Source organism: Sardina pilchardus, chromosome 19 (genome assembly GCF_963854185.1).
Source record: "Sardina pilchardus chromosome 19, fSarPil1.1, whole genome shotgun sequence".
Taxonomy (NCBI): domain Eukaryota; kingdom Metazoa; phylum Chordata; class Actinopteri; order Clupeiformes; family Clupeidae; genus Sardina; species Sardina pilchardus.
In genome coordinates this window covers 22,054,538-22,078,221 of record NC_085012.1, presented here as the reverse complement: position 1 = coordinate 22,078,221, position 23,684 = coordinate 22,054,538, and the positions used below count along the sequence as shown (strand labels likewise).

General features: G+C 45.1%; 2 protein-coding genes across 2 annotated transcripts; both read left to right on the top strand.

Annotated features, from left to right (window-relative positions):
- Positions 1-235: 235 nt before the first annotated feature.
- Positions 236-17,237, top strand: csrnp1b (cysteine-serine-rich nuclear protein 1b). The gene is made up of 5 exons (XM_062521038.1): positions 236-292; positions 8,899-9,088; positions 11,401-11,660; positions 12,043-12,339; positions 13,793-17,237. Exons 1-5 carry the CDS (start codon positions 251-253, stop codon positions 14,828-14,830), a joined length of 1,827 nt encoding a protein of 608 aa, XP_062377022.1. The 5' UTR covers positions 236-250; the 3' UTR covers positions 14,831-17,237.
- Positions 17,238-20,122: 2,885 nt separating this feature from the next.
- On the top strand, positions 20,123-23,424 carry ngdn (neuroguidin, EIF4E binding protein). The gene is made up of 11 exons (XM_062520588.1): positions 20,123-20,187; positions 20,480-20,539; positions 20,632-20,703; positions 20,809-20,946; positions 21,044-21,128; positions 21,222-21,274; positions 21,354-21,468; positions 21,666-21,840; positions 22,295-22,442; positions 22,562-22,622; positions 23,217-23,424. The coding sequence occupies exons 1-11, from the start codon at positions 20,164-20,166 to the stop codon at positions 23,234-23,236; spliced, it is 951 nt and encodes a 316-aa protein (XP_062376572.1). The 5' UTR covers positions 20,123-20,163; the 3' UTR covers positions 23,237-23,424.
- Positions 23,425-23,684: the final 260 nt, after the last annotated feature.

Sequence of the window (23,684 nt, the reverse complement as noted above, 5' to 3'; positions counted from 1 at the left end):
GCTGCCGAGCAGACTGGTTCAGACAAGGGAAACGCTTCAGCTGGTACGGTGTCCATACAATAGCGAGACAAAAACCGAAGGCTCTGTGCACGGATAAAGCAAGATCGTGTCGCCTGGATTACTATTATTTCATCTGCTGATTTCTTCTATTGTTACTAATGGTGATCGGATACGTTGGTCCTTGGTGAGTGTCGGGATCCAATACACTTGTAATTTATGTCTCTGGGTGTAGGGTAGCCAAATAGTTTGAATGTTCCTTTTCCTATGTCACTGGAACAGATACGCTGTCGTGGTAATGATTTTTTTCGTGGGGAAGTTTGTTGGTCTGTGATATGTGAACCATTTGTTTGACAATGTAAAACTTTGTGCTGTTATTACACTTTTTATGCAATGTAGCAGGTCTGTCTGCGCTAAAGGGCACTATGTATATAGCGGCTGGTAAAATATTAAAACCTAACACGTTAATTTTATCTCTTGTCAGATTTGCGTTAAGTTACTAGACCCGTTACGATATATTTGTCATTCAATAATTATAGCCTATATTTGACCATAAACCATGTAATTAGGCTTACGCTTTCAAGCGCTGTAAGGAGCATGTCGCCTAACATAATAAACTGATAACGTTATGTTGTCTTGCAGTTGTCCGCTAGTGTAGCCTGTTACATCTGGGATGACTGGCTTCTTCCAGGCTGTTTTATTTCCCCACAGATCAGATTTTATTCGCGAGAGGTGGATGCGCTCACAATGCCGATTGCGATAGCCTAGACCTTGTTATCCAATAGTTTGGATTTGGTATGAGAACTGCTCCTGTTAGTTGTATGAGAGCCAAAGTAAATTGATTCCATGTAGTTCTCAGCGGTGGCGCGTCTCTCGTAACTAGAGCGACTCCTGAAGGTACTACAGGACTTTTCAGGGAGTGAGTGTTGTAATTAGCATTAATCATTGGGATCATCGGGCTTCTATGAGCGATAGTATGCTTGCCAGTTTGCCACCGGCAGGTTAGCCAGACAGACGTGTTGTAAATGGCGTGATTGATTGCCAGTGATTTCATCCATCAGCTGTAGCCTATTAGTCGCCTTTGATGAAGACACTGATTGCGTTACAATGTGTCGCCTGTTTAATGAGCAGGTGATTTCACATTAGTTGTGTAGCCTTGCCATGTTCATTCAGGTATGTGTTTATTCCTGCCTACCAAATAGCCTAGGCGCTCGGTTACATTATAGATTACCTGTTGGGATTGTTTTGTTTTATTGACCGCAAACATAGCAGTAGGATAGCCCAGTTTAAATGCTCAGGAATTCCTGAAAAGTTCGATTTATTTTTTCACAGCAGCGAAATTATTTTCCCCTCTCAGAGGCTGTATCGCTTATTGACAAAAAGATTCCACTGTGCGGGCGATTTTAACACGGAACTCTGATGGTATGCTGTGTTGCTGTCTCTAGCGCGACCTCACTCGCTTGTTTGTGGGAATCATGTTCTTTCAGATTATGGTCGCTTGAATGAGTCTTTGTTTAGACTCTGCTCTAAGAGGCTGCTGTGCGGCTTGTTGGTTCGTCGTTTGCCTGGCCATTATTTTTTTCATGTAAAATGACTTTACAATCTTTCCTCTTATCATGGCTATTGAGCAAGTCATGGGCTTCAATTAACTGTTGTTGCGTGCCTGTTAAACTACAACTTCTCCTTTAAAGATATGCGACTATTTAAAGAGCTTGATATTTAGATTTTTGTAGATGTTGTTATCGTTGTGATCTAGCCTACATTTGAACTGATTTTTCTTTTTTTAAAGCAGTGAACAAACTAATTAATCATGTTGGAAGTGCAATGTGATGGAATCCTCTTTATTGGAATAGATCAGTGAGAATACACCGACTGTAGGTCAGACAGGTGTGTCTGCAAGGTTATGGGATTAAGATGTCTCAGTGATATCCTGCCCAATGCCACCTCACAGTCTCACATAGGCTAAGTCGACATATAGCCTCCTCCTCCTTCAGACAGACGAGTGGCGGCCAGAATCGCCCTGGCCCTCAAGTCGCTTGTTTTCACCCGAACAGGAAGTAGTAGTGTTTTACTGGAAACCACATGCTTTTGCTGAGCCACTCTGTCTGTTTTCTTTTCCCTTTGCGTCTCCTCTTGTAAAACAGAGCCGGCGGTGGGGGTTAATCAGTGGTTCCTTGCCACTGTCTGTTTGTCTGCTATGCTTGCTCCACCGTCCCATGTATTTGCATGTTCACTGGCTGTGCTGGGGCTTTTGTGTCCTGGGATGGGGGGGTGAGAGGGGTAGGCTAGCAGAGGGGTCCCATCTGTTTTGTCATTCTCCAGCATTCCTCACAGCTTGTGAGGTACCAGCGAGTGGCCCAGACAAGGGGTGACCCCTCTACCACACACACACACACACACACACACACACACACAGAGAGAGAGGGGGGAAACTCAGAGAGAGACTGACCTATCTCCCTAGGGAGTCTCCAAGCATTAGACACTATTGTCTGACTCATTTTCTATGAGTAAGCTAGTTAGCCAATATCTTTGCCATTTCTAGTCCAATAATATAATATCCATGCTGCTCATCTATATTTGATGTGTACACACACAAATGCAACATTTCTTTGTGTAATTTAATTTGGTTCAGCTGATACAGTCAGCGCAGGGGCCAATTGGGACTTGGTTCATGCAGTTAATGACAAGCTGACACGCTCCCCAGACAGCAGTTTGCGCTGGCTCTGCTCCGGCCCTGATCTGGTGTGAAGCGAGCGAGCGAGCGCGCCAACTCTTTTATGTTGTAGCCCATGTGTGTGCTGAAGGGCTGTCATGCACAGAGCTCTTATCACGCTGCCGAGTCTCTGGAAGCTATAAAGCCCAACTCGTGCTGCCGGCAATCGAGCTGGATTTGTTATTTCAGTGCTATTCAGGGATGCGTTCGGGAATCTGGAGGAATTTTGGTGTGTTTGGTTCCTCCTCAGTGAAAATCCATTAGCCATGGCAGTCTTTCATGCCCACCATCAGTGGGGAGGTAAGGGGCGGGGGGGCGGGGGGTGCTTGTGGAATTTACGAACTCCGTACAGCCAGCGTCACCCACCCGGGCTTGTGCAGTAATGTGGTGGTCAGGCAAGAATGCGGCAAACAGGCCCAAAAGCAATCCCGCAGCATCAGGTCTGCATCAAGCCCCAACAGGTGTGCCCTTAAAAGGCATCTGTGGCTCTCGCGTGTGTCCCGCCGGGGACACTCGTGCACCAGAGAGCGGAGGGAGCACATCTGGGTTCAATCGAGTCCCTTCCATCCCACATTACAGAGGGGCTCGCCCTGCCAGAATGGAATGCCTGTGGCTTGGAGGCATCGGATTATTTGTTTGTTTAAAGTCCCTCGCCGCACCAGCTCTACTATCTGGGAAGGATATGCACACAAGGTTTGTGTGTGTGTGAGAGAAAGTGTGTGTGTGTATGTGTATGTTTGTGTGTGTGAGAGAGGGAGAGAAACTGAGAGACACAGGAACAGAATGTTTCTCTGGCAAAAGTGGACTTTTTTTTCGGATGGGCTCTTGACTGGGATTTGAAGCGGCCATCTCTGGAGAGAGAGAGAGTGAGAGAGAGAGAGAGAGAGCGCACACTGGGGTGTTTGGTGCTGTTGAGCCACCAGGTGGAGTTTTTCTGTCTTTTTTTATCGCTTTTCTTTTTTTTTTTCCCCCAACGTCATCATGCCTGGATTCCTCTGGCAGTTGTGAAATGTCATGACTGTTCCTCATGAGATGTGTCTGGATATCACCCACCCCACCCATTAGATTGCACTTTAAGTGCTGTTCGAGTACAACAGTACACATGACGAGAGAAAGGGGTACAGAATGGGGTACAATAGCACAAAGGGGTGTTGCGTGCTTCGACAAGTTGATTTGCCACAGATGATTGCAAGGCTTCCACCCCCCCTACACACACACACACACACACACACACACTCTCTCTCTCAAACACACACCCACAGCTGTAATAGCTGGCTATCAACTCTTTTTGTGAATGGCATGCAAATGCGGCATGCAGATCAGGTTAGCGTACGTTCAGTGCAGAAGAGCTCTCTGTTATCAGCTGTGGACGTGCTGCTGTGTAACCAGCTGCTGGGGCAAAGTCAACTTTCCAGCCCCGATTCTGTGTGTCCGAGCGAGTGTGTGTGTGTGCAGAGACTCAGTATAGCTCAAGCAGGCTGCTTGGCTGGGTTCACTCTGGCTTGATCCACCTCGGTGCTGGATTTGCACAAACAGTTGGTGAGTCCAGCCATTTTAACTAGTATTTGTTTCAGGATTTGTATGCGGCTTTGGAGAACGGTTTAGTATTCTGCGTGGAAACTTGTTGTAAAACGATTTTGGGGATGTGGGCGTGCAACTCCCATGACTATTCGCCTGAACTATCTGGTCTTGTTTTTTTTGTGTGCCTCATTTAGTAGATAAAATAAGTGATGATGCTATTAATGAAAATGAGTATCATCCGGTGATCCTGTGAAGAGAGTTAATGCTCTTCAAGAGTGCTTCAATAGAGAACTCCCACCTGTGGGTTTTGATGGGGGTGTGTGTGTGTGTGGAGAGAGGGGATATTTTTATACTCTGGATCACTGCCAAAAGGTTTTCACAGTTCCCCCGTGTTCTTTTGTTCCGCAGAACAGAGAGTTTGTGAAAGCTTTACTGCCAGCCTCTGTTGGTAACATCTAGGTAGAGTCATCTTAACCTACCCTGCTGACCTGATCAGAAGTGTGTGTGTGTGTGTGGTTGTGGAGCCCCTCAAGTAGACAACCCTTTTCCTTTTATTGCCCCTGCGTGAGATTTATCTTTTTCAGACTGGGTGACAGCTGGGAATACCTCATCTTAGGGTGTGTGTGTGTGTATGTGCATGCTTGTGTGTGTGTGTGTAAGTGTGTGTCTGTGTTGGCCCTGCCTTTTTATTGGTCTTTCTTAGCAGCTTGATGGAATGACAGCGCTGCATAATTTATGGAGTAGCGAAATCGCGTGCTGTTCCCCCATCTCGCCTGTCTGATCAGATCCCCCTCATCTCCAGGGCCCGGCGACGGGCGGCCAACAGGCCTCGTCCTCCGCAGCCTCCACACTAGGTCCACCAGAGGTGGACGGAACGGGGGCCGCGTCCCTGTTTTATTTTATTCATTTCATTATGTTGCATCTCGTTCTGCATCCTCGTCAATCCATGCTGGTTGTGCTGGGGGGAGAGGGACCCCAGACGTGACTCTCTCAGGCTGTAAGGTTATGTCCTCAAGCCCCCTGCCCCTCCTCTCTTCACCTCTCCCTCCCTCCCTCTCTCTCTCTCTCTCTCTCTCTCTCTCTCTCGCTCCCTGGGATTAGCTCCTCTTCATTGTTTCTGCCCGTTGAACAAGATTAACAAATCAATGTGTCAGGTAGGCTGCAGTCAAAAGACAATGACCCAGTTCTGACACCATGGATGCCCCCCACACTCTCTCTCTCCTCCTCCTCCTCCTCCTTTCATTCTCCCTCGCCCCTCCCTCTATGGCCACAGCCTTTAATTAAAACTCCTCAGCGCTCTCTCTCTTTCTCTCTTTTTCTTTCTGTCTGTCTTTCTCTCTCTCTCTCTCTCTCTCGCTGTCTTCTGTCCTCCGGGGCATCCTTGCAGTTCTTGTCTCTCCTCTTTAACAAAATGTGTGTGCCGGTGGGTCGATGTTTCATTGAATGGAAGGGCTGCAGAACCAGTTTGTGTCTCTTAAGTTTTTGTTTTGGGAGAGGCCTGGCGATCCGTACACTCCAGGCTCTGGAGCCCTGATAAGGCTGAATGCAAATGCCTGGAGATTAGTCTGCGGTTGGAAAAATATATACGGGTGCAATTTCTTAGTCAAATGAGAAGATGCCGATCGGTCTTTTTGCTGTAGCTATATGAAGCGAAACAAAAATAATAGCATGCCATCGAAGTCTGTTTCCTTGCACCCTGAGTGTGAGAGGGAATGAAAGAGAGATGGGGGGAGAGAGAGAGAGAGAGAGAGAGGGAGATCTCTCTAGGTGTCAAGGTCATCTCTTGCAATTTCTCAGAGGAAGGTCCTTGTCCCCATCTCCTTGACAGGTGGGCGCTCACTCTCCACAGATCACTAATAGTGACTCTATAAAGCCGGTGGTTCTCTAAACCAGGCTCCCCCGTAGTGCTGAATCGGCGCACGCTCAGCATCACGAGCGAAAGGTGCCCCACGTGTGTGCGTCTCTCTGGACTCCGTGTGCGCGCCCCGCGCAGCTGAGTCTTGTGCCGCGGCCGTGCGCCGCCGCTGCCGCCGCTGGCCTTGCGTAACGACTCACATTGACTGCGGCAGGGACGCCGTGGCGCGTGGCGAGGGACTTTGAAGTAGCGGGGCATTATTTTATTGTTTGCTGTGGGGACGCTTACGTAACGCAGGCAGATAAGGCCACTCAGGCAAGGAGTCCCATGTGGATTTACAGTTCCTTGAAAGACACCGGGGTGGGAGGGGGCCGGGGGAGGGATTTGGCTGCCGGATAGGAACACCTTGGCCCTGGCACCTCCCGCACGGCGTCTGTGCGCGAGAGCGTGGCATCGCAGCCCTGGGGCACAGATGACACTGACAGTGTCTCGCCGTCTGACACATTGGTGACATGCCACCCCCTGTGCCCTCCTGCTGTTTCCCTGCTACTTAGTGACAAAAAAAAAACACATTTAGAGGGAAATTCAACAGAAGGGGTCTCTTGTTCCAAAGTGTGCGGTTGGTTTATTTATTTCCATAAATGTTCTCTAGTCTGTGCCCACCAGTATGTTTGTGTGTGGCAAAGTGAGTCACTTGTCTGAGAATCTTCATTGGCGTGAGTCATCTTCAGTAGAGTGTACCTTCTCGTCTGGGAGGGGTTTGGCATGGAGGTGGTGAGTCGTTGTGTACAGACCTTACCGATGACAGATCTCATCTTGCAGTCTCGACTGTCTCGTTTTTTTTTTTTTCCTGGAAGTGCGGCGGAGTAGACGGTCCCGCCAGGGAGCCAGTCAGTCATGCGCTCACATGACAGACTGCATCATTGGTGCAGGCTTTATTTATCACCCAGATTCCACAAAGCGCTGTACGCCTTTCAGGAACATGCGTTCTTCGGTTGTGGTCCCTGGAAACAAACGTGATTTCATCGCCTTGATGGCCTAACAACAGACGTCATGTCTGTTTATGAGGCTGTTGAACACGAGAGTGCTTCAAAGACACAGGGCTATGCGGTTAATTGGGACACTGGAGGGAGGTGTGTGTGTGTGTGGTGTGTGTGTGTGTGTATGAATGAGTGCCTGTGTTTGTGTGACTGAGAAGACAGGCTTACAAGCTCTAAAGAGGCAATAACAACAACTTGAGCCCAGGAGACGAGGTCAAAAGGAAACTCTGTGTGTGTGTGTGCCCCTGTTGTGTGTTTTTGTACACACAGTGCCTAATCCTGAGTTCTTCCCAGTCTTAATACACATGATCGTCTGAGTGTTCTGTATCCGAGCCTCTGGACTCCTGCCCTCTCCAGAGTCCAGACACTGGCTGGGTCAGCAGGTGCAGTCGTCTTAGGACAAAAAAAAAGACAGAGCTTGTGAACAAATTGATCCCTCTCTCTCTCTCTCTCCCTCCATCTCTCTCTATGTGGGGGGAGGTGGAGTATGTACGAGGGAGTGAGCAGACAGCAGTGTAGTGACCTCCGGTGGAAAAATCAACAGATTATTCAGCGGCAGATGCTGCTGATGTGCTCTCTCCCTCTCTCTCTCTCTCCCCCTCTCTCTCTCTCCCCCCTCTCTCTCTTGCGCTCTTGCTCGCTCGTCAGGAGGCTTTGCTCAGAGAGAGAGAGAGAGAGAGAGGGGTGACCGCCTAGTGACCGAGCCCTTCTCCTTCCCCTCAAAGGATTGATTGTTTTTACTGCTGAACAAGCGGCTTCTCCTTCTGCAGCTGGAGGGGGGAGGGAAGAAAACTGCGTTCAGTGGCGTTGCATAACAAACATGTTTATTATGCCAGAATCTACACACATAGTTACCTTCTGGGGGCCTCACAAGAGAAACACATCCACACGCTCACTTCCCCCATACCTGTAAAAGTCACAGAATCCTTCAAACATACCTGGTGTAAAACTGGTGTGTTAATAGTGAGGAGGCGAGCAAGAGGCTACATCCTTCTCGAGGGTGCTTGTGTTAGGCCGCCACCTCTGTGTGTGCACTTCTTCGCTGCTGATCAATGCTTTCGTTTGGCTGATTGGATTTGTAAGCAGGTGAAGGGTCTGGTAATTGTTGACTTGGCCTGATTGATTGCTTCCTGTTCCCCTCGAGGCCTCCAAGGGGCTACTGAGCATGCACTCGGCGGTGCCCAATCGGAAAGGGCTAAGAGCGAGCGAGCGAGAGAGAGAGAGAGAGAGAGAGAGAGAGAGAGCACTCCCGCTTTGGTTCCTCGGAAGTGCCATTGTTGGAAATGTTTAACAGGCATGGCGTGCGTGCGCGGAGGTCTGCTGGACATGTTTGATTTGATCAGAGGTCGCTGCTGGAGGCTGTCGGCTGTATAGGTTGGGTTGGGTTGGGTTTGGTTTGGCCCTGTTCCCAGCAGCTGTTGTGTTTATTAGCCTTGAAATGTGTTTAAAGTTGAGTCTTTGTTATAGGAATGGACATAGTTGATGACCAAGCATATTGTGGAGGAACATACTGTGGACATACCAATTACACACACACACACACACACACACACACACACACACACACACACACACACACACACAGCGCCCCTGAGGCATGACATATTTTTTGCTGATGATGTCAAATTAGCATGTTTGTATGTAATGAGAAACAAGGTAATTACTATGCTAATGACATTAGCCTCAAATAACATTGATAATTAATGTATTTTCTCTCTTCCTCCCTCTCTCTCTCTCTCTCCCTCCATCTCGGTCTCCTCTCTCTGCTGCAGATCATCTACCGCTATCTTAGCGCCATGAGTGGGCTTCTGAAGAGGAAGTTTGACGAGGTCGAAGATGACCAGTGCTACTCCTCGTCCTCCCCGTCGTCCCTCACCTCCTCCGCGGGGTGGGACTCGGACGGCGAGAGCTGCTTCTCCGACACGCTGGACTCCCCTAGTTCCCCGGCAACAGCCCCAACCAGTAAGTGTCCCGTCCGTCCTTTTCCCACTTCTCATTTACATCATTTCAAATAATGCGCAGGTTTTTCCCCCCGGTACTTCAGTCTCTGCCCACACACACACACACACACACACACACACACACACACACACACAGAAGGCACACTGCTCCTTATCTCTCTGAATGTCCCAACTGATAAGGCCTGGGTTAGATTGGCAGCTGATTGCCGTGCAGTAGTTAAACCTACACTTTGCAAATGCAGCCCACTGCCTCTGTGCTCACAGCCTAACAAAATAACACACAGGCCAGTTCTATTGGTAACAAGGGAGTTCAAGGACCCATAAATTTTTTTTTTTAGCAGTAGCATTCCTTTTGGAAAGGCTTGGCAGGAAAAACGCTTCCTGGTTTCTCCAGTGTGGCTTTGTGTAAAGATTATTGCCTCTGTGGCCTGCTTTTTCTGCCCCCACTGTACAGACACACACACACACACACACACACACACATGCTCACACACATGCGTACGTCTGCCGTCCTAAGAGTTTGTGGGAGGAGGAGGGGCCGGGGGAGCGAGGGCAAGCAGTTGTGACGTTCCCAGGATGATGGGGCACAGAGCCAGCGAGCGTCAGTGTGGCAACGAGCCAGTCGGCCCAGCACACACACACACACACACACACAGGGCCTTGTCTGAGAGCCCTGGGCACACACACTCGGCACAGGTGCTACAGGAGGTCAGGAGGGGGGGGGTAGACTGATAGATAAAAAGCGGTTAGTCTGCAGAGGTGTGTGTGTGTGTGTGTTTGTTGCTGAGCATATGTCAGATGTGGGATGTGGTCAAGACCCTGCAGAGCTGCTCAGCCCAAGAGTCATTTCCACTGAATAGCACTAGAGAGAACGCCCGTCTCTGAGAAAGGGAAGATATTCCTGCTCAGTTCTTCTGTCTGCGTGATCAAGAATCAGGTTCAGACATGTCCACCGGTCCATGTTGTATATTCACACCAGTAGTCTCCAGCTGCAGAAGCCAGCTAATTTTACAGATTTATTATATTAATTATCACGCTTGTCTCTGGTTGCCTTTGAAGTCGAGTCAAAGACGTGGTTGTCTTTTGGCAGATTTTTAATTAAAGTGACAGACGTGGAGGCTTTTGAAACACGTTTTTTTTCCTTACTGAGCTAGACTGAGAGGAGGCCAGGGTTCTTAAGAGTACAGTCAAGGGCAGAGAGCAGGAAGTAGAATTCCCAGCGAGAGATTTGGAGTAGCATGTCAAAAAGCTGCGCTGGAGTCGAATGGAATAATCTAATCTGTCAGCAGACAAACCAATAAGCTGGTGCTCTGGTTGTAGTTCTGCTGGAGCTGGAATTCATAGAGCGAAAGGGACAAACCGTTTTGCTGCTGCCGCTCAAACGTTGTGCTGCTTCCGTGCTTTGATCTCCATAGAGCTTTTATGTTGACTGTGTCTCGCATAAAAAATGGCCTTCCGGTGTCTGATGGGTGAATGCATCTGTGGGAGAAGTGTGTTGCCTGCCTGTTGACAATGACTGGTGGGCCTGTTGTGCTGCGAGGGTGGGGGGTTGTTTGTCAGGGTTGTCGAGGCATATAAAGTTGGACAGAGTGGCCGCTTATCCCCAGCCTGGAGAACTGTGTGTGTGTGTGTGTGTGCACTTGCATTTGCAAGCCAGAATTGGCCTTCCCTACTCTGCTCTGCTGTGCTCTTACAAACGTTTACACACTGGTTTGATATTCTGGCGGTTCTGCTTCCGATGCTCCCAACAGTCGGCGGCTGCCAAAGGGAAATTCCTGGCTGGGCTGTTTTGTGTGAGGAGAAGCTTAGCTACGACTGCGCTGGTTAACCCAGATCACCTTTGTGGGTGAATTCTGAGAACGTCACCCTTAAATATCTTTTCATTGTCTACAGAGGAATGTTTTTACAAGATTTGTGGTGTCTAACATCATGACCTAATAGGCTTATTACTATTGCCTCAGTTGTGCTAGTACTCTCTGTGGACTGTAAATAGTGTGGTGGTGGTGGATCGTTCTCCTGTGTGCAGTCTGCCATCTAGTGGTCCTCTGAGAAATCACAATTTTAAAAGTCTCAGTATTTGGAGTGCATTTACTTCAGAGACACGGTCTCTTCTCCCTCAGCACTGGTAAACTTCCACATCAAATACTCACCTGCATGATTTCTGGAGAGCAGCTCACTCACTGTCTCTAAGCCTTGCACATCTGGATCTGTATTTAAGTCTAGATCATTTAATAGAATTACTTTTGTTTGACTGAGGTAATTTTCTCTCTATTGTCAAGGCATTAAACATTTATCTCTCTTTCTCTCTTCCAGCCACGTCCATCCTTAAGAAGTCGAAGCGGGCGCGGAGGGGCAACGTGCAATTTGACCAGGTGGAGGTGTACTTCTTCCCGCGGTGCCAAGGCTTCACCAGCGTGCCCAGCCGCGGCGGCTGCTCCCTGGGCATGATGCAGCGGCACAGCGCCCAGCGCAGCTACACGCTGGCCGAGTTTGCGGTGGAACAGCGCCTCCTGCGGCGGGAGAAGATGAAGAACCGCATGCGCGAGGAGAAGCTGGAGGCCCTCAGGCACAAAGTGAGTTGGGACACAGCTGCTCACTCTAGGGATCAAATTCCCATTTCATGCTAGATTTTTTTTTTTTTTTGTGCTTCTTCATACATGTTAACACATGGTTTTAAGTAGTATTTATTGTTGGTAGTTTTACATTTTTTATTATCTTACTTAATAGGAAAGCTGTATAATATAACATATAATGTAATATAATATAATATAATATAATGATATAATATGTTATAATATAATATTATATATTATATATATAATATGTATAATATAATATGATATAATGAAATTACATATTTTTCAAACTTATCAGTCTGAGGACTGTTGTAACTTCTCTTGCTGTTAAGCGTAGAGACTTTTGTTAAAATGTCTCCTCGACTTTCCTTGCCCCCAGCTGACGAAGAACGGTACTCAGGAGTCGGAGGAGGCCGACCAGCTGACGCTGGACGACATTCCCGAGGACGAGGTCGACCTGAGCGGCGTGAACGTGGACGACGGCTCCTTCCTGCAGCCGTTCCCGTCCAAGCGGCGCCACGCCCTGCTCAAGTCCGCCGGCGTCAAGAAGATCGACAAGGAGGAGAAGCGGCAGCTCCACGAGCTCCGGCTCTCGCGGGAGAACTGCGGCTGCGACTGCCAAGTGTTCTGCGAGCCGGAGACCTGCAGCTGCAGCCTGGCAGGCATCAAGTGCCAGGTGAGGAGCCCACCTGTGCCCTAAAATCAGGACAAATGGCACACCTGTAGCCATGTGATCCTGAGAGATTGAACTGTAACTATTTACACCCCCCCCCCCCCCCCCCGAAGGAGTAAATATTAGCCTACCTATCTAATCAGCATTTGATTATGCACCTCTCAGTAAATACTGAATGTTGAACATATTTGAGCAGTTTTACTTGACTTTTTTTGTCCTTTCCCCTACATAAGAAATTAACAGCAAAACAGTAAAATGTAAACCAACAACAGTAAAATATATGGCCACGCCTACTAGGCTACTAACACAAAGCTTTTGTATACAATGAAGTAGCCTGGTCAAATCAGTGCCTGTCAAGTGACTTTGTAGTTTTTCAGCTGTCTGTACGGGGTCCAGGACACTATCATCTCAATTACCACTGGCACCTCCATTTATGTTGGGCAGAGGGTCGAAGCATGGTAGCCGCTTAGAAAACACTGTCGTTCACTCAAAAGACGCACCTTCACAGACGCACCCAGATCACTGTCAATTACGATCGATCATAATCTCCAAAAGGCAGACATACTTCAGAACCAGATATGTGATTAACATACCCAAGACCTCATCAAACGTGATTTTTTGTTTCAACATTTGATGTATTTCTGCTTCAGTTTGTGCAAAACTATGGCCTGCATGCATCGCTTTCGCGTCATTACAAACCGCACATCTCTTGCGTGTGGTTTGTAATGAGGGGGCTAGTTCGTGAAAACGTTGCTTGAATCGAAACACTTGATGTCTAGCAGGTGGAGTCTAGGCTACAAATGAGATTTGTCACCGTACCTCCCGTCTGTTTTAACCCGTGTCGTTTATCGCATAAAAAATACTCTCAAGGGGCGACTTGGCTACATTATTTTGACAGAAAGTTGCGGGCTGGAACATGTTGCAAGTAAACAATTGCTAATTCGTGTTGTTGTCACGAGCCTGAGCTATGGTAGCGCAGCCATAGAGCCCAGCCCACGATTGTTACAAAATATAAAATGCCCAGATGCATCTGCGCGGGCCGCACTAACATTAAGCTTCGACTTCAGGCCGGGGGCCGCAAAATATCGTCTCGCGGGCCGCAATTGGCCCGCGGGCCGCGAGTTTGAGACCCCTGATTTACACTGACCCGAGACAGACCCAAGGTTTTTTCTTTCATTAGGCTATTCATGTTGCAGGTGTGTCTAGAATTCATTACAGCGGTGAAGTAGTTGTAATAATATTGTATTTTCTGGTACAAACATGCTCTGTAATAATATATTCAGAGGCATTGTTTAATCTTTTTGATTGCTTTTGTTTACCCTAGAAGGGGAGACTGGTATTTAGTATTAATGAGATGCACCACTGTTTACATTTCAAAGCTGCCCTCAGAGGGACATGGTGGAGCTGAATTATTAAGTCTTTAATGTTTGGGTTGTTGTTTTTTCTCTCGTCTCAGATGGACCACTCGTCCTTCCCCTGTGGCTGCTCCAAGGACGGCTGCGGGAACACGGAGGGCCGCATCGAGTTCAACTCGAGCCGCGTGCAAACGCACTACATCCACACCATCATGAAGCTGGAGCTGGAGAAGCGCCTGGAGGAGCACTCGGACCAGGGCGACCGGTCCCCGCCCGCCCAGGAGCGCCACGCGCCGGAGCCCCACCCGCACCAGCAGACGCAGTCGGCGCCGGCCATGCCCGACGTGCCCACGTTCCACTTCAGCTCGGAGCTGACGTCGGTGGGCGAGAACAGCTGCAGCAGCGACATGACCGACACGTCGAGCTCGTCGGGCCAGAGCGAGTACTCGGAGGAGAGCCCCGCGGTCAGGAATCACTCGCCGCTGGACGTGGACGAGAACGGCCTCACGCGCATCCTCAGCTTCACCGACACCGACAGCGAGGACGCCAACTGCGGAAACGGCGACATCCGACACGACTGCGCCAATGATAACGACAACTGCCAGAAGAGAACCCAGTCGTCATCGACAACGACGACAACCGGCTTCAGCATCTTTGGAACGTGTTCGGAGGACAATGACAACTTGTGTGCCACACTCTCAGGCAGGCACGCGGACCTAGACGACAACAGGTCCTCCTCCATGTCCGAACTCTTAGACGAGAACGCCAACCAGGGCAACGGGTTATTCCACAGCTGCACGGTTCCCAACACGCCTTCACCGTCGTTCGACCACTCGTCCAGCTACATGGACCTGAGTCTGTCCTCGGAGTCGGATCTGGAGTTCTTCGATGGCTTCCCCTGCCTGGGCCCCAGCTCGCTGTACAACTCCCTCAAGGAGTACGAACACATGGACAACTTTTTTCAGTTCCAGTTGCCTAGCTATCCCAGCCTGCCCCAGGGCAACGACCCAGGGACCTGCCTCCTGGAGTCTCTGATTGGCCTGTCAGAATCGGTTCCAGAGCCCCCGCCTACTTTCACAGACAATCAATTGTTGGAAGAAGCCATGAAGTTGTCTGTGATGGAGTCTGTAAAAGTCTAATGTGAACCAAGATTGTGAAATGGACAGTATTGTACATATTTAAGGAAAAAAAACTTTGGGGACTGGATGTGCACATGTATTTACTTTGATGTGAACCATTTTGATGGCTTTGATGTCACTCGCCCCCCTCCTGGTATTGAGATTTCTCGTTTGCCTTTTGAAACTTCAGCAGAGCAGTACGTTTAAAGTCATGATCCAAATGGTAGCTAATATTTGTATCGACATGGGGGAAGCCAGCAAGGTAAAACAAAGAATAATTGGCTTTCGAAAGCTCTATGCCCACGGATCAGGGCTCTGGGTATCCCCGTTGGTTTCCCCCGGAGCTTAATTGGTCAGCTACATTTAATATATATTGTCTTCAGAGGGGGCACGGGGGAGGACGTCTACCAATATCACAGAATGTGAACCTCAGGGAATTGTTCTAGCTTTCGAAAGAAGCGTTTGGAGACCCGTCCTTTAGATGGGAACTCTTGCTTGACTCTTCAATGGGGCTTTTCACCACCGAAACGATGCCAACATTTTCAAGGCCTAATTTTAAGGCACCTTGATTTGTTTTGTAGTCCCTGTTAGTTCATTTCTTTTGGCTTGTGGGTGTTAAAATCCACAGTCTTTTTTAATTTATTTTTTAAATCTCAAAGCTAGAGGTGAGCTCCAGATCCCTTATGATGGCGAACTTAAGAATCTGATATATGGTACACAGTTCCCCCAAAGGCTCCTCAATCAGCACTTTATCTTTGAAGATAGTCATGAAATAAACAAAAGTATAAGGCAGAGGAGTGTGTCTTCATCTCCTTTTGTGTCTTTGAAGTCGAGATTGTTGTAAACTGCCTCTGATGATGGGTCAACAGTTCAGAAGTTTACCAGCTAGAATTACTGAGCATTTTTTATTTATTGTCAAACCAAGAATATTACAGCTGTAAATCGTTCAAAAAGGATAGTATAACTAATATCTATTATCAATATCGCTTTTTATTTATTCCTTAAGTTTTATTATTTTACTTTTTTTTTTATTTATTTCTTTAAACACCGATTCAAAGATGGGAGCATTGTATAACCAGCAAATGCAACCATTTCTATTTTGTCCTTTTTTTTCTTTTTTTTTTTAATCCTTGTACACTTTGTTCTTTTCTGTGAATGGGGAAGATGAGCATAGAATACCTATTTAATAGTCTATACTATTTCACATTTTTTAACATTTTGTTAAGTTATTCATCACTTATCATTTCAGCAGTAATTTAATTTATTACATTTTGGGGGCAATAACAGAGGGATGTGAAAAAGAAAAGTTTACTATTATGTGCCTGTTCATCAAAGGAGCCATGTTTGCCCATCTCTTGTACACAGTGGTTGTTTTCTAGCAGTTGGATTGGACTAAACCTACCTATCTGAAGAAGTCAGAACTGTGGGTCTGCATTATAGCCTATCATGTAGCTAGGAACTTATACTAAGATTTTCTAACTAATTTGTGTAGATGTAAAAAAAAAGAATTCTAATCTGTATCAATGATAAATTATTTTATTAAAAATGAAATCTGCAATTTTCTTGAAATATTGACACATTTGTAATATATTAATATAGAAAAGAAGTATATGAAGACCCTTCATTATTGGGTGAAAGGCCTTTTACAAAGCCTCTCTATAGGGGTAGATGGTCTCCTATTAAACTAAAAACTATGTAAATTTGCTAAGCCAAATTTGATTGTACTCAGAATGTTGAGATATAAGCAACTGATCAACCTAACTGTGGCTGTAAATTATTTTCTCTCTTTTTCTTTTTGGATCAAGCCTGCATATATTATGCAACTTGTACCATATTATGCAAAACTGTTGCCTGTGTTTGTTTTCATGATGACTTTAAGGCAGATGGAAAGCTATTTGCCCAATAAGGTGTGATTGAAAAATCACTTGACAAATACATATTCCCATTCAAATGTACATATCCCATCAGAAATATGTCCTGTTCCAACCACAAGTTCTGACTTTATTGGGAGAAGATGCATGTGGGACCCATACATATGTTAGTCTGAGTGGCATAATTTCAAAGAGCAAAATGCACAATCTGAAAAGTATTTGCCTTTTGCTTTCCTTTGCTGTTCTTGAATTCTATTTCATGTCCAAGTGGACTTTGTTTTTTATTATTATTTTTTAAACACTTTCCCATGAAGATATGAAAACAATGGGTATTTCTTGATCGTGAATTATTGTACGTTTTCAACAACACTGCTTTTTTGAAGTGTTTCTTATGTTTGCCTTTTTTGTTGTACATATTTCTTCAGCTTCAGTGGTACTACAGAGCAAACAATGCTGCTTTTTATATTTTCACTCTTTAACTGTTTAAAGCTGTTCATTTCAAATCATTCAACAGTAGTTCGTCCCTGCAAATAAAAAAGTTCAGCTTTTTTCTTAAATTATCTGACTTCTGACTCTTTTGTTTATTTGTAATATTTTGTCATAATATTTATTTAATGAAATGCACATGACGTATTCACATACAGTACTGGGACACTTACAGTTAACTGGGTATGTTTGGACCATGTTTTGTAAAATAACGTTTAACATAAATGAAGGGAAGTGTACTTCTTTATTCACCAGTATCACACTATTGAACAGTACAGAAATATGTACACAAACTTTCACTCAAAACCATGCACTGGTGGCAACTGTGTTCATGGTTTGCATATTGACGGATCTTCAAATTTTGGATAGCTAATAACAAGGCTTGATGCATAGAATAAGAATAGAATATATACTTCATTGATCCCGTGAGGGAAATTCAGTTCGCTGCATTTAACCCAATTTTTAACCGAATTAGTGAACACACAGCACACAGTGAACACACAGTGAGGTGAATCACACAACCCAGAGCAGTGAGCTGCCTGCCCAACCAGCGGCGCTCGGGGAGCAGTGAGGGGTTAGGTGCCTTGCTCAAGGGCACTTCAGCCGTGGTGGACTGGTCGGGGATCGAACCGGCAACCCTCCGGCTACAAGCCCGAAGCCCTAACCAGTACACCACGGCTGCCCCTGGGCATTAGGTTGGGTAATCAAGGTCATGGGGTCAAATACAGTATCAAGGTCCTTTGCAGTGTTTGCCCAATATCCTCCAAGTCTCTTGAGGGATCTTCATCAAACCTACCATAGTTAATAATAGACTATGGCCTGGTTGGGTAATAATGCTGACAGGGTCAAAGGTCAAGATGTGAGGTAGGCCTGCTGCTTATACTGTAATGTGTTTGGGGCATACAGGTGGGTCTTAAAAAAAATAGAAAATCATGGAAAAGTTTATACACTCCACCTAATTGATCTCAAAAAGTGCATCTTTCATGCATAGGAGAAATAACCCTAACCCTAGGAGAAATATTTCACACCATTGTTTGTTTTAATGTTGATAATTACGATTTACAGCTCATGTAAACCAAAAAATGAGTATCGGAAAATATCAGAATCAGAAATGTCGACCTTTTGAAAATAAATGAACTAATTCCACTAATCAAACTAATTTAAAGTTGTTGAAGTTGTTCATTCAATTCAATACTTTTTTTCAATAATTTTGCATAAATTACTGCATTAATGTGGCGTGGCATCAGCCTGTGGCACTGCTGAGGTGTCATGGAAGCGCAGGTTGCTTTGTTACTTTGTCATTTGTATTGCTTGGTCTGGTACTCATTTTTCTCTTGACAATAATTCTCTATATGGTTCAGGTCAGACAAGTTGTCTGGCCAATCAATCTAGGCCTACAGTATAATACCATGGTAAGCAAACCAGTTACTAGCAGTTTCAGCACTGTGGGCAGGTGCCGAGTCCTGGAAAAGGAAATCAGCATCTCAATAAATCTTTTCAGCAGAGGGAGGCACGAAGTGCTCTAAAATATCCTTGGTAAAAAGGCTGCATTGACTCTGGACTTGATAAAAAAAAAAACCCAGATCAGCTGATGATATGGCACCCCAAATCATCATTGACTGGAAACATCAAACAGGAGTGTAAGCAACTTGGATTTTGTGCCTCCCCACTCTTCCTTCAGACTCAAGGGACATTGATTGGACCTTGATATTCAAATGAAATGCAATAGATTAAAACATTTGTTTTATGTGGAAAGAGGAGTTTGGACCACTGAGCAATGGTCCAGCTTCAGTAGTGGAGATCTGGGGAGTGCTGCGGTGCGAACAACTCCGGGCCCCGCCACTAGGGGGCCCCCTGCTGATAGCATTTTTTTAAAACATTTTTTTAAATGTTTTTTTAAACAGCCTTTCCATGACAACAGCTGTCAGTTTGCATCGTAGCTGCAATATAGGGGCCCACTACAGGTCGTCGCACCCCGAGTGAACCATTAGCTCCACCCCTGTCCAACTCTGTCTCTCCTTAGCCCAGGTAAGACACTCTAACCTCTTGTCTCTGATTCCAGAGTGGCTTAACACTAGAGATGTGCCACCTGTAGTCCATTTATTGGACACCTCTGCATGGCGGCTCCCCTCCTTGTGATGTTCCCCCAAGTTCTTGAATGTGCTTTGCTTGACAATTCTCTCAGGGCTGCAGTCATTGCTTGCAAACTTTTTCCTACCACACTTTTCCCTTCCAGTCAACTTTCCATGAATATGCTTTGACACAGCACTCTATGTACACCCTGCTCTTTCAGCAATGACCCTCTGTGGCTTACCATCTTTGTGGAGCATGCCACGGAGTGTCTTCTGGACAACTATTAAGTCAGCAGTGTTTCCCATGATTGTTGCTGTATTTACTGAACCAAATTAAGAGATTAAGGCTCAGGAAACCACCTGCATTTCATCACTTGTATACTCAAGGCAAGGCAAGGTCTGAGTTTATTTCTACATTCAAGTTCCATGTGCATACCGTAACTCACATCTCAACAGACAATCAAATGTGATGCTCAACTTGCAACCCTAAATAGCCTAATGTGGCACTCATGTCAGCAATTCTCAAAGTGTGGGCCCCACTAGTGGGGAATAGAGACATGACAGGTGGGCCATAATAGAGGAATTTCTTTCTTTGTGCCTATCCTTATCAATGCCTTTCTTCATTGAGAATAAAGATCAAACAAATTATAGGCCTATACAAATTAAAACTGCACAAACCTGTCATTGAGGTCTAGTTTGCGCCTGCTTTATCTAATGCAGTGTCTCATTCGGATTGTCTTCAACAAGTTGATATTGGAATAGTAATGCTCTAAAAAACTGATTGTTAGAATTACAAACGGATTGATTAAACTAGAATCTGAAAAAGTCACATTAAAGTTTGAACAAAGGGCATTGACATTAGAAAGTCGAAGGCCCATGTCCCATTTCACTTTCCGTAGTCAACACTTCCGGTCTCAAAATCAAAATGGCGGCGTCCCAGGATGGCAACGTGAGTATCAGGCAATTACAAATTATAAACGGTTTAAGTTCTCCTTCGTTGTTTTGGCATACAACTGTTACTAGAGTAGTGGTGTACAATACATTGCACCCTGTAGGCTAACAGAATATCGTAACACAATTCCATTTTAAGTGATAGGAGATGAGGTTTAGCGTGCTAGCCGGTTTTAGCTTATGGAAATGTTGTTTACTCTCCATACATGTGCCGGTTAATGTTATTGTTACCTATGTATTTGGTTTGATTTGGGAAGACATTTCATGTAACATCATTTTGCGTGTGCCAGGATTTGGTGGACAGTGATTTGCCCTCTGCTGTTAAACTAATGAACACTCTCACAGAACAAGTAAGGTTTTACAATACGAAAGACATAAGACGTAAGACATCCTACTAGCATTTGTTTGGATGTTTGCATTATTATCATTATTATTTTTGAAGGTAGTGTCAGTCACAAGTCACGTCCAGAACTTGATCAAGAAAGTAAAGGATAAAGCATTTCAAACGTCCAAGGTAACGAGACAATCCTTGCTAAATCTTTTATATCGACAATAACTCTTATTATTTGATGAATTTAAAATGTATCTCTGTAATAAACAAAATTCTTCTCTGTTTTAGGGATTGTCCTACCTCGATCTGAGGTACCAGTTACTGTTGTTCTACCTCCAAGATGTCACACACCTGATCAGTGTCAAATCAGAGGGGAAGAGCTTGAAAGACAACGATGCCATCCACAGACTTGTCACTGTCAGAACGGTGTGTACTGAAGCTTGTTTACATACAACTAAGTGTATGTCTCCTTGCCTTGGAGTTGTACCCGTTGTATATATTGTAATTTGTTCATTTCCTTTAGATCTTAGAGAAGATGCGCCCCTTGGACCAGAAGTTGAAATATCAGATTGATAAATTGGTCCGCACAGCAGTAACAGGAAGTCTTGGTAAGATACTAATACAATAGATGTGGCTGTTATGGGTATAGTGTATATAGTATTGGCACACAGTGACCTGTGTTTTCCCCCCATTGTTTTCAGCAAAAAATGATCCACTACATTTTCGTCCAAATCCTGACAATCTTGTCAGCAAAGTAAGTAATCTCTCCACCCCTATTGACAGTAGTAGTGTGCATGATTCATTATTAAAAACAATTATTCTTGATTATTCAGCTGGATGAGTCTGAGGGTTCTGATGAGGACGACGACATGAATGCTGGAGATTCTAAGAAGGATGGCTCCTCTGCAAAGAAATATGTGCCTCCTCGAATTGCCCCAATGCATTATGGTATAGAATGGCTTATACCTCTTAATCTAACATCTTAACATTAATGTATCAAGTGAAATCTGCTGCTGATAGCATTACGTTTTTATAGAGTAAAATGTCTCAAATGTTTATGTCTTTATACAGATACAAATGAATAATATACTTGTGTTCGGTTAGGTTGTTGTATCTTTACTTTTGTCTTGTGACCTTCCCTTTAGATGGTGATCTGACAGAGGCCGACCGGCAGAAGGACCTGACCGACAAGCACAGACGTGCCGCCCTGCGTAGCTCTGTGATTCAGGAGCTACGGCAGCAGTATAGCGATGCACCAGAGGAGATCCGGGATCGGCAGGATTTCCAGACCGACCGCGAGAGTCGAGAAGAGCAGCATAGGTCAGTGAACAGCATAGGTCTTGGGCACCAAATCCCTAATTTGAAAGACGGGCCAAGTGATTTACTGTCAAACACCGAGACCAAACATTCTCTTTGCTGGACAAATACTTTTTTCTAGTTGTCCAGCAATGAGAATGAAGTTTGATCCATGCATTTGACTTTCAGACCCAAGACTTTGCCTTTCAGACAAGCGTCCCTGGACTTATGAATATTTATATACTTCTGCCGAATGTATACAAAATTATTTTAAGTGTACTCAGTTATCTCAAATGAGACACAACTGAAGTTCTATGGTCAGGATCCTTGTATGATACTCCAGTGGGTGGGATATCGGAAACAAATCGCTTAAAACCTTACTTTTTGAAACATTTACATTCTTTAAGTATGTGTGGAGTGCTCCATTCCATGACCCCTGTCATTGCACTTTGTGAGTGAAGAGTTTTTTGGTCCACAGGAAGAACTATGAGGAGACGATGATGGTTCGTCTTGGCATGACCCGGGACCAGAAGGTCCGGAAGAGAGGGCTGGTGGGAATGACCTCCCAGCTGAACAACATCACACGTTTTGGTGACATCACAGGATTGATTGGTGGGGAAGGACAGGTATGTTTGCCACTTCCTCTGTACACTGTTATTTTGTTGTTCTCTTGTAGTTTATAACTGCTTTGTTACATTACAATCTCTAATGAGGATATTGGTCTCTCTGACTGTCTTCAATGTAGGAGATGGAAAAACCACGAACCAAAAAGAAGAAGCTGATGAAGAAGAACACAAAAAGAAAGGGTATGTTTGATAATTTAAACCAAGTGTGTGAATTCAAATGAACATCCAGGACACTGGGGAATCCCCAACTCTTTATGGCCTTAGTTTAACAGCTCCTGCTCTCGCTTCCCACATTTCCTAATACACTTGTTACATAGACATTTGATTAAAAATGGAATGGTGGTTCCATCGGAATAAAAGTGGTGTAGTCTGTTCCTATTTTGATTCCAACCGGATAGCCTGCTGAACGGCTATTCCAATCAAAGATTCTAAAGCGCTTGAGACCACTTGAATATAATGTACTCAATGACACATTTTTCAGTTAGAATGACAAAACCAAAAAAAAGTGTTCATTTAAATGTGGCTAGTGTCCCCACCACTGCACTGGCACATTGGTCACAAAACAATACCAGAGTGGACTAGCCCACTGACAACTTCCCTTTACCCAGGTCTCCTTAGCAGTTATTTAGTAGATAGGATAGCCATTGGTCTGGCAAGCACATTGAATATACCACATTATAGACATAGGTCTTAATGGTATGGGAGTTATGAAATATTGTTCCAAACGTGATGTCTATACTTTAAGTCATTATATTTTTGGTGTTCTTTTAACAGCTTTCAAGAAACGTCGATAGAGCGAGCTGGGACAAGGCCAACAGCTGAAATTCCACTACATACCAGCTCACTTTCAACTTGGTGCATAAATATATCACGCTTCACTGTTGTCATTTGGTTTCATAAATGTATATGCAGCAAATTAATTAAAATCTGTTTAAAAAAACTTTTTTTTTTGTATTTCAAGGAAATAAATGTTGTAAAAGGGTCACTGAATTGGCCTCTTTCTTTACTCAGACATACATGTACTAGAAGACATTTTAGACTTTGTTATCGAATACATTTTACACATCAAATAATTTGTTTGTGCATTGTCAATTATGTGATTCATTTTAGCCAATGCCATCCTTTCACCTAACTTGCCCTTAATCAAATAATTTGTAAATAATAGTTAAATTACTATTACAATTTCACTCAACAAATCACAAGATCAAACGTTGTTAAGGATAGAAAACACTGACAACCTCC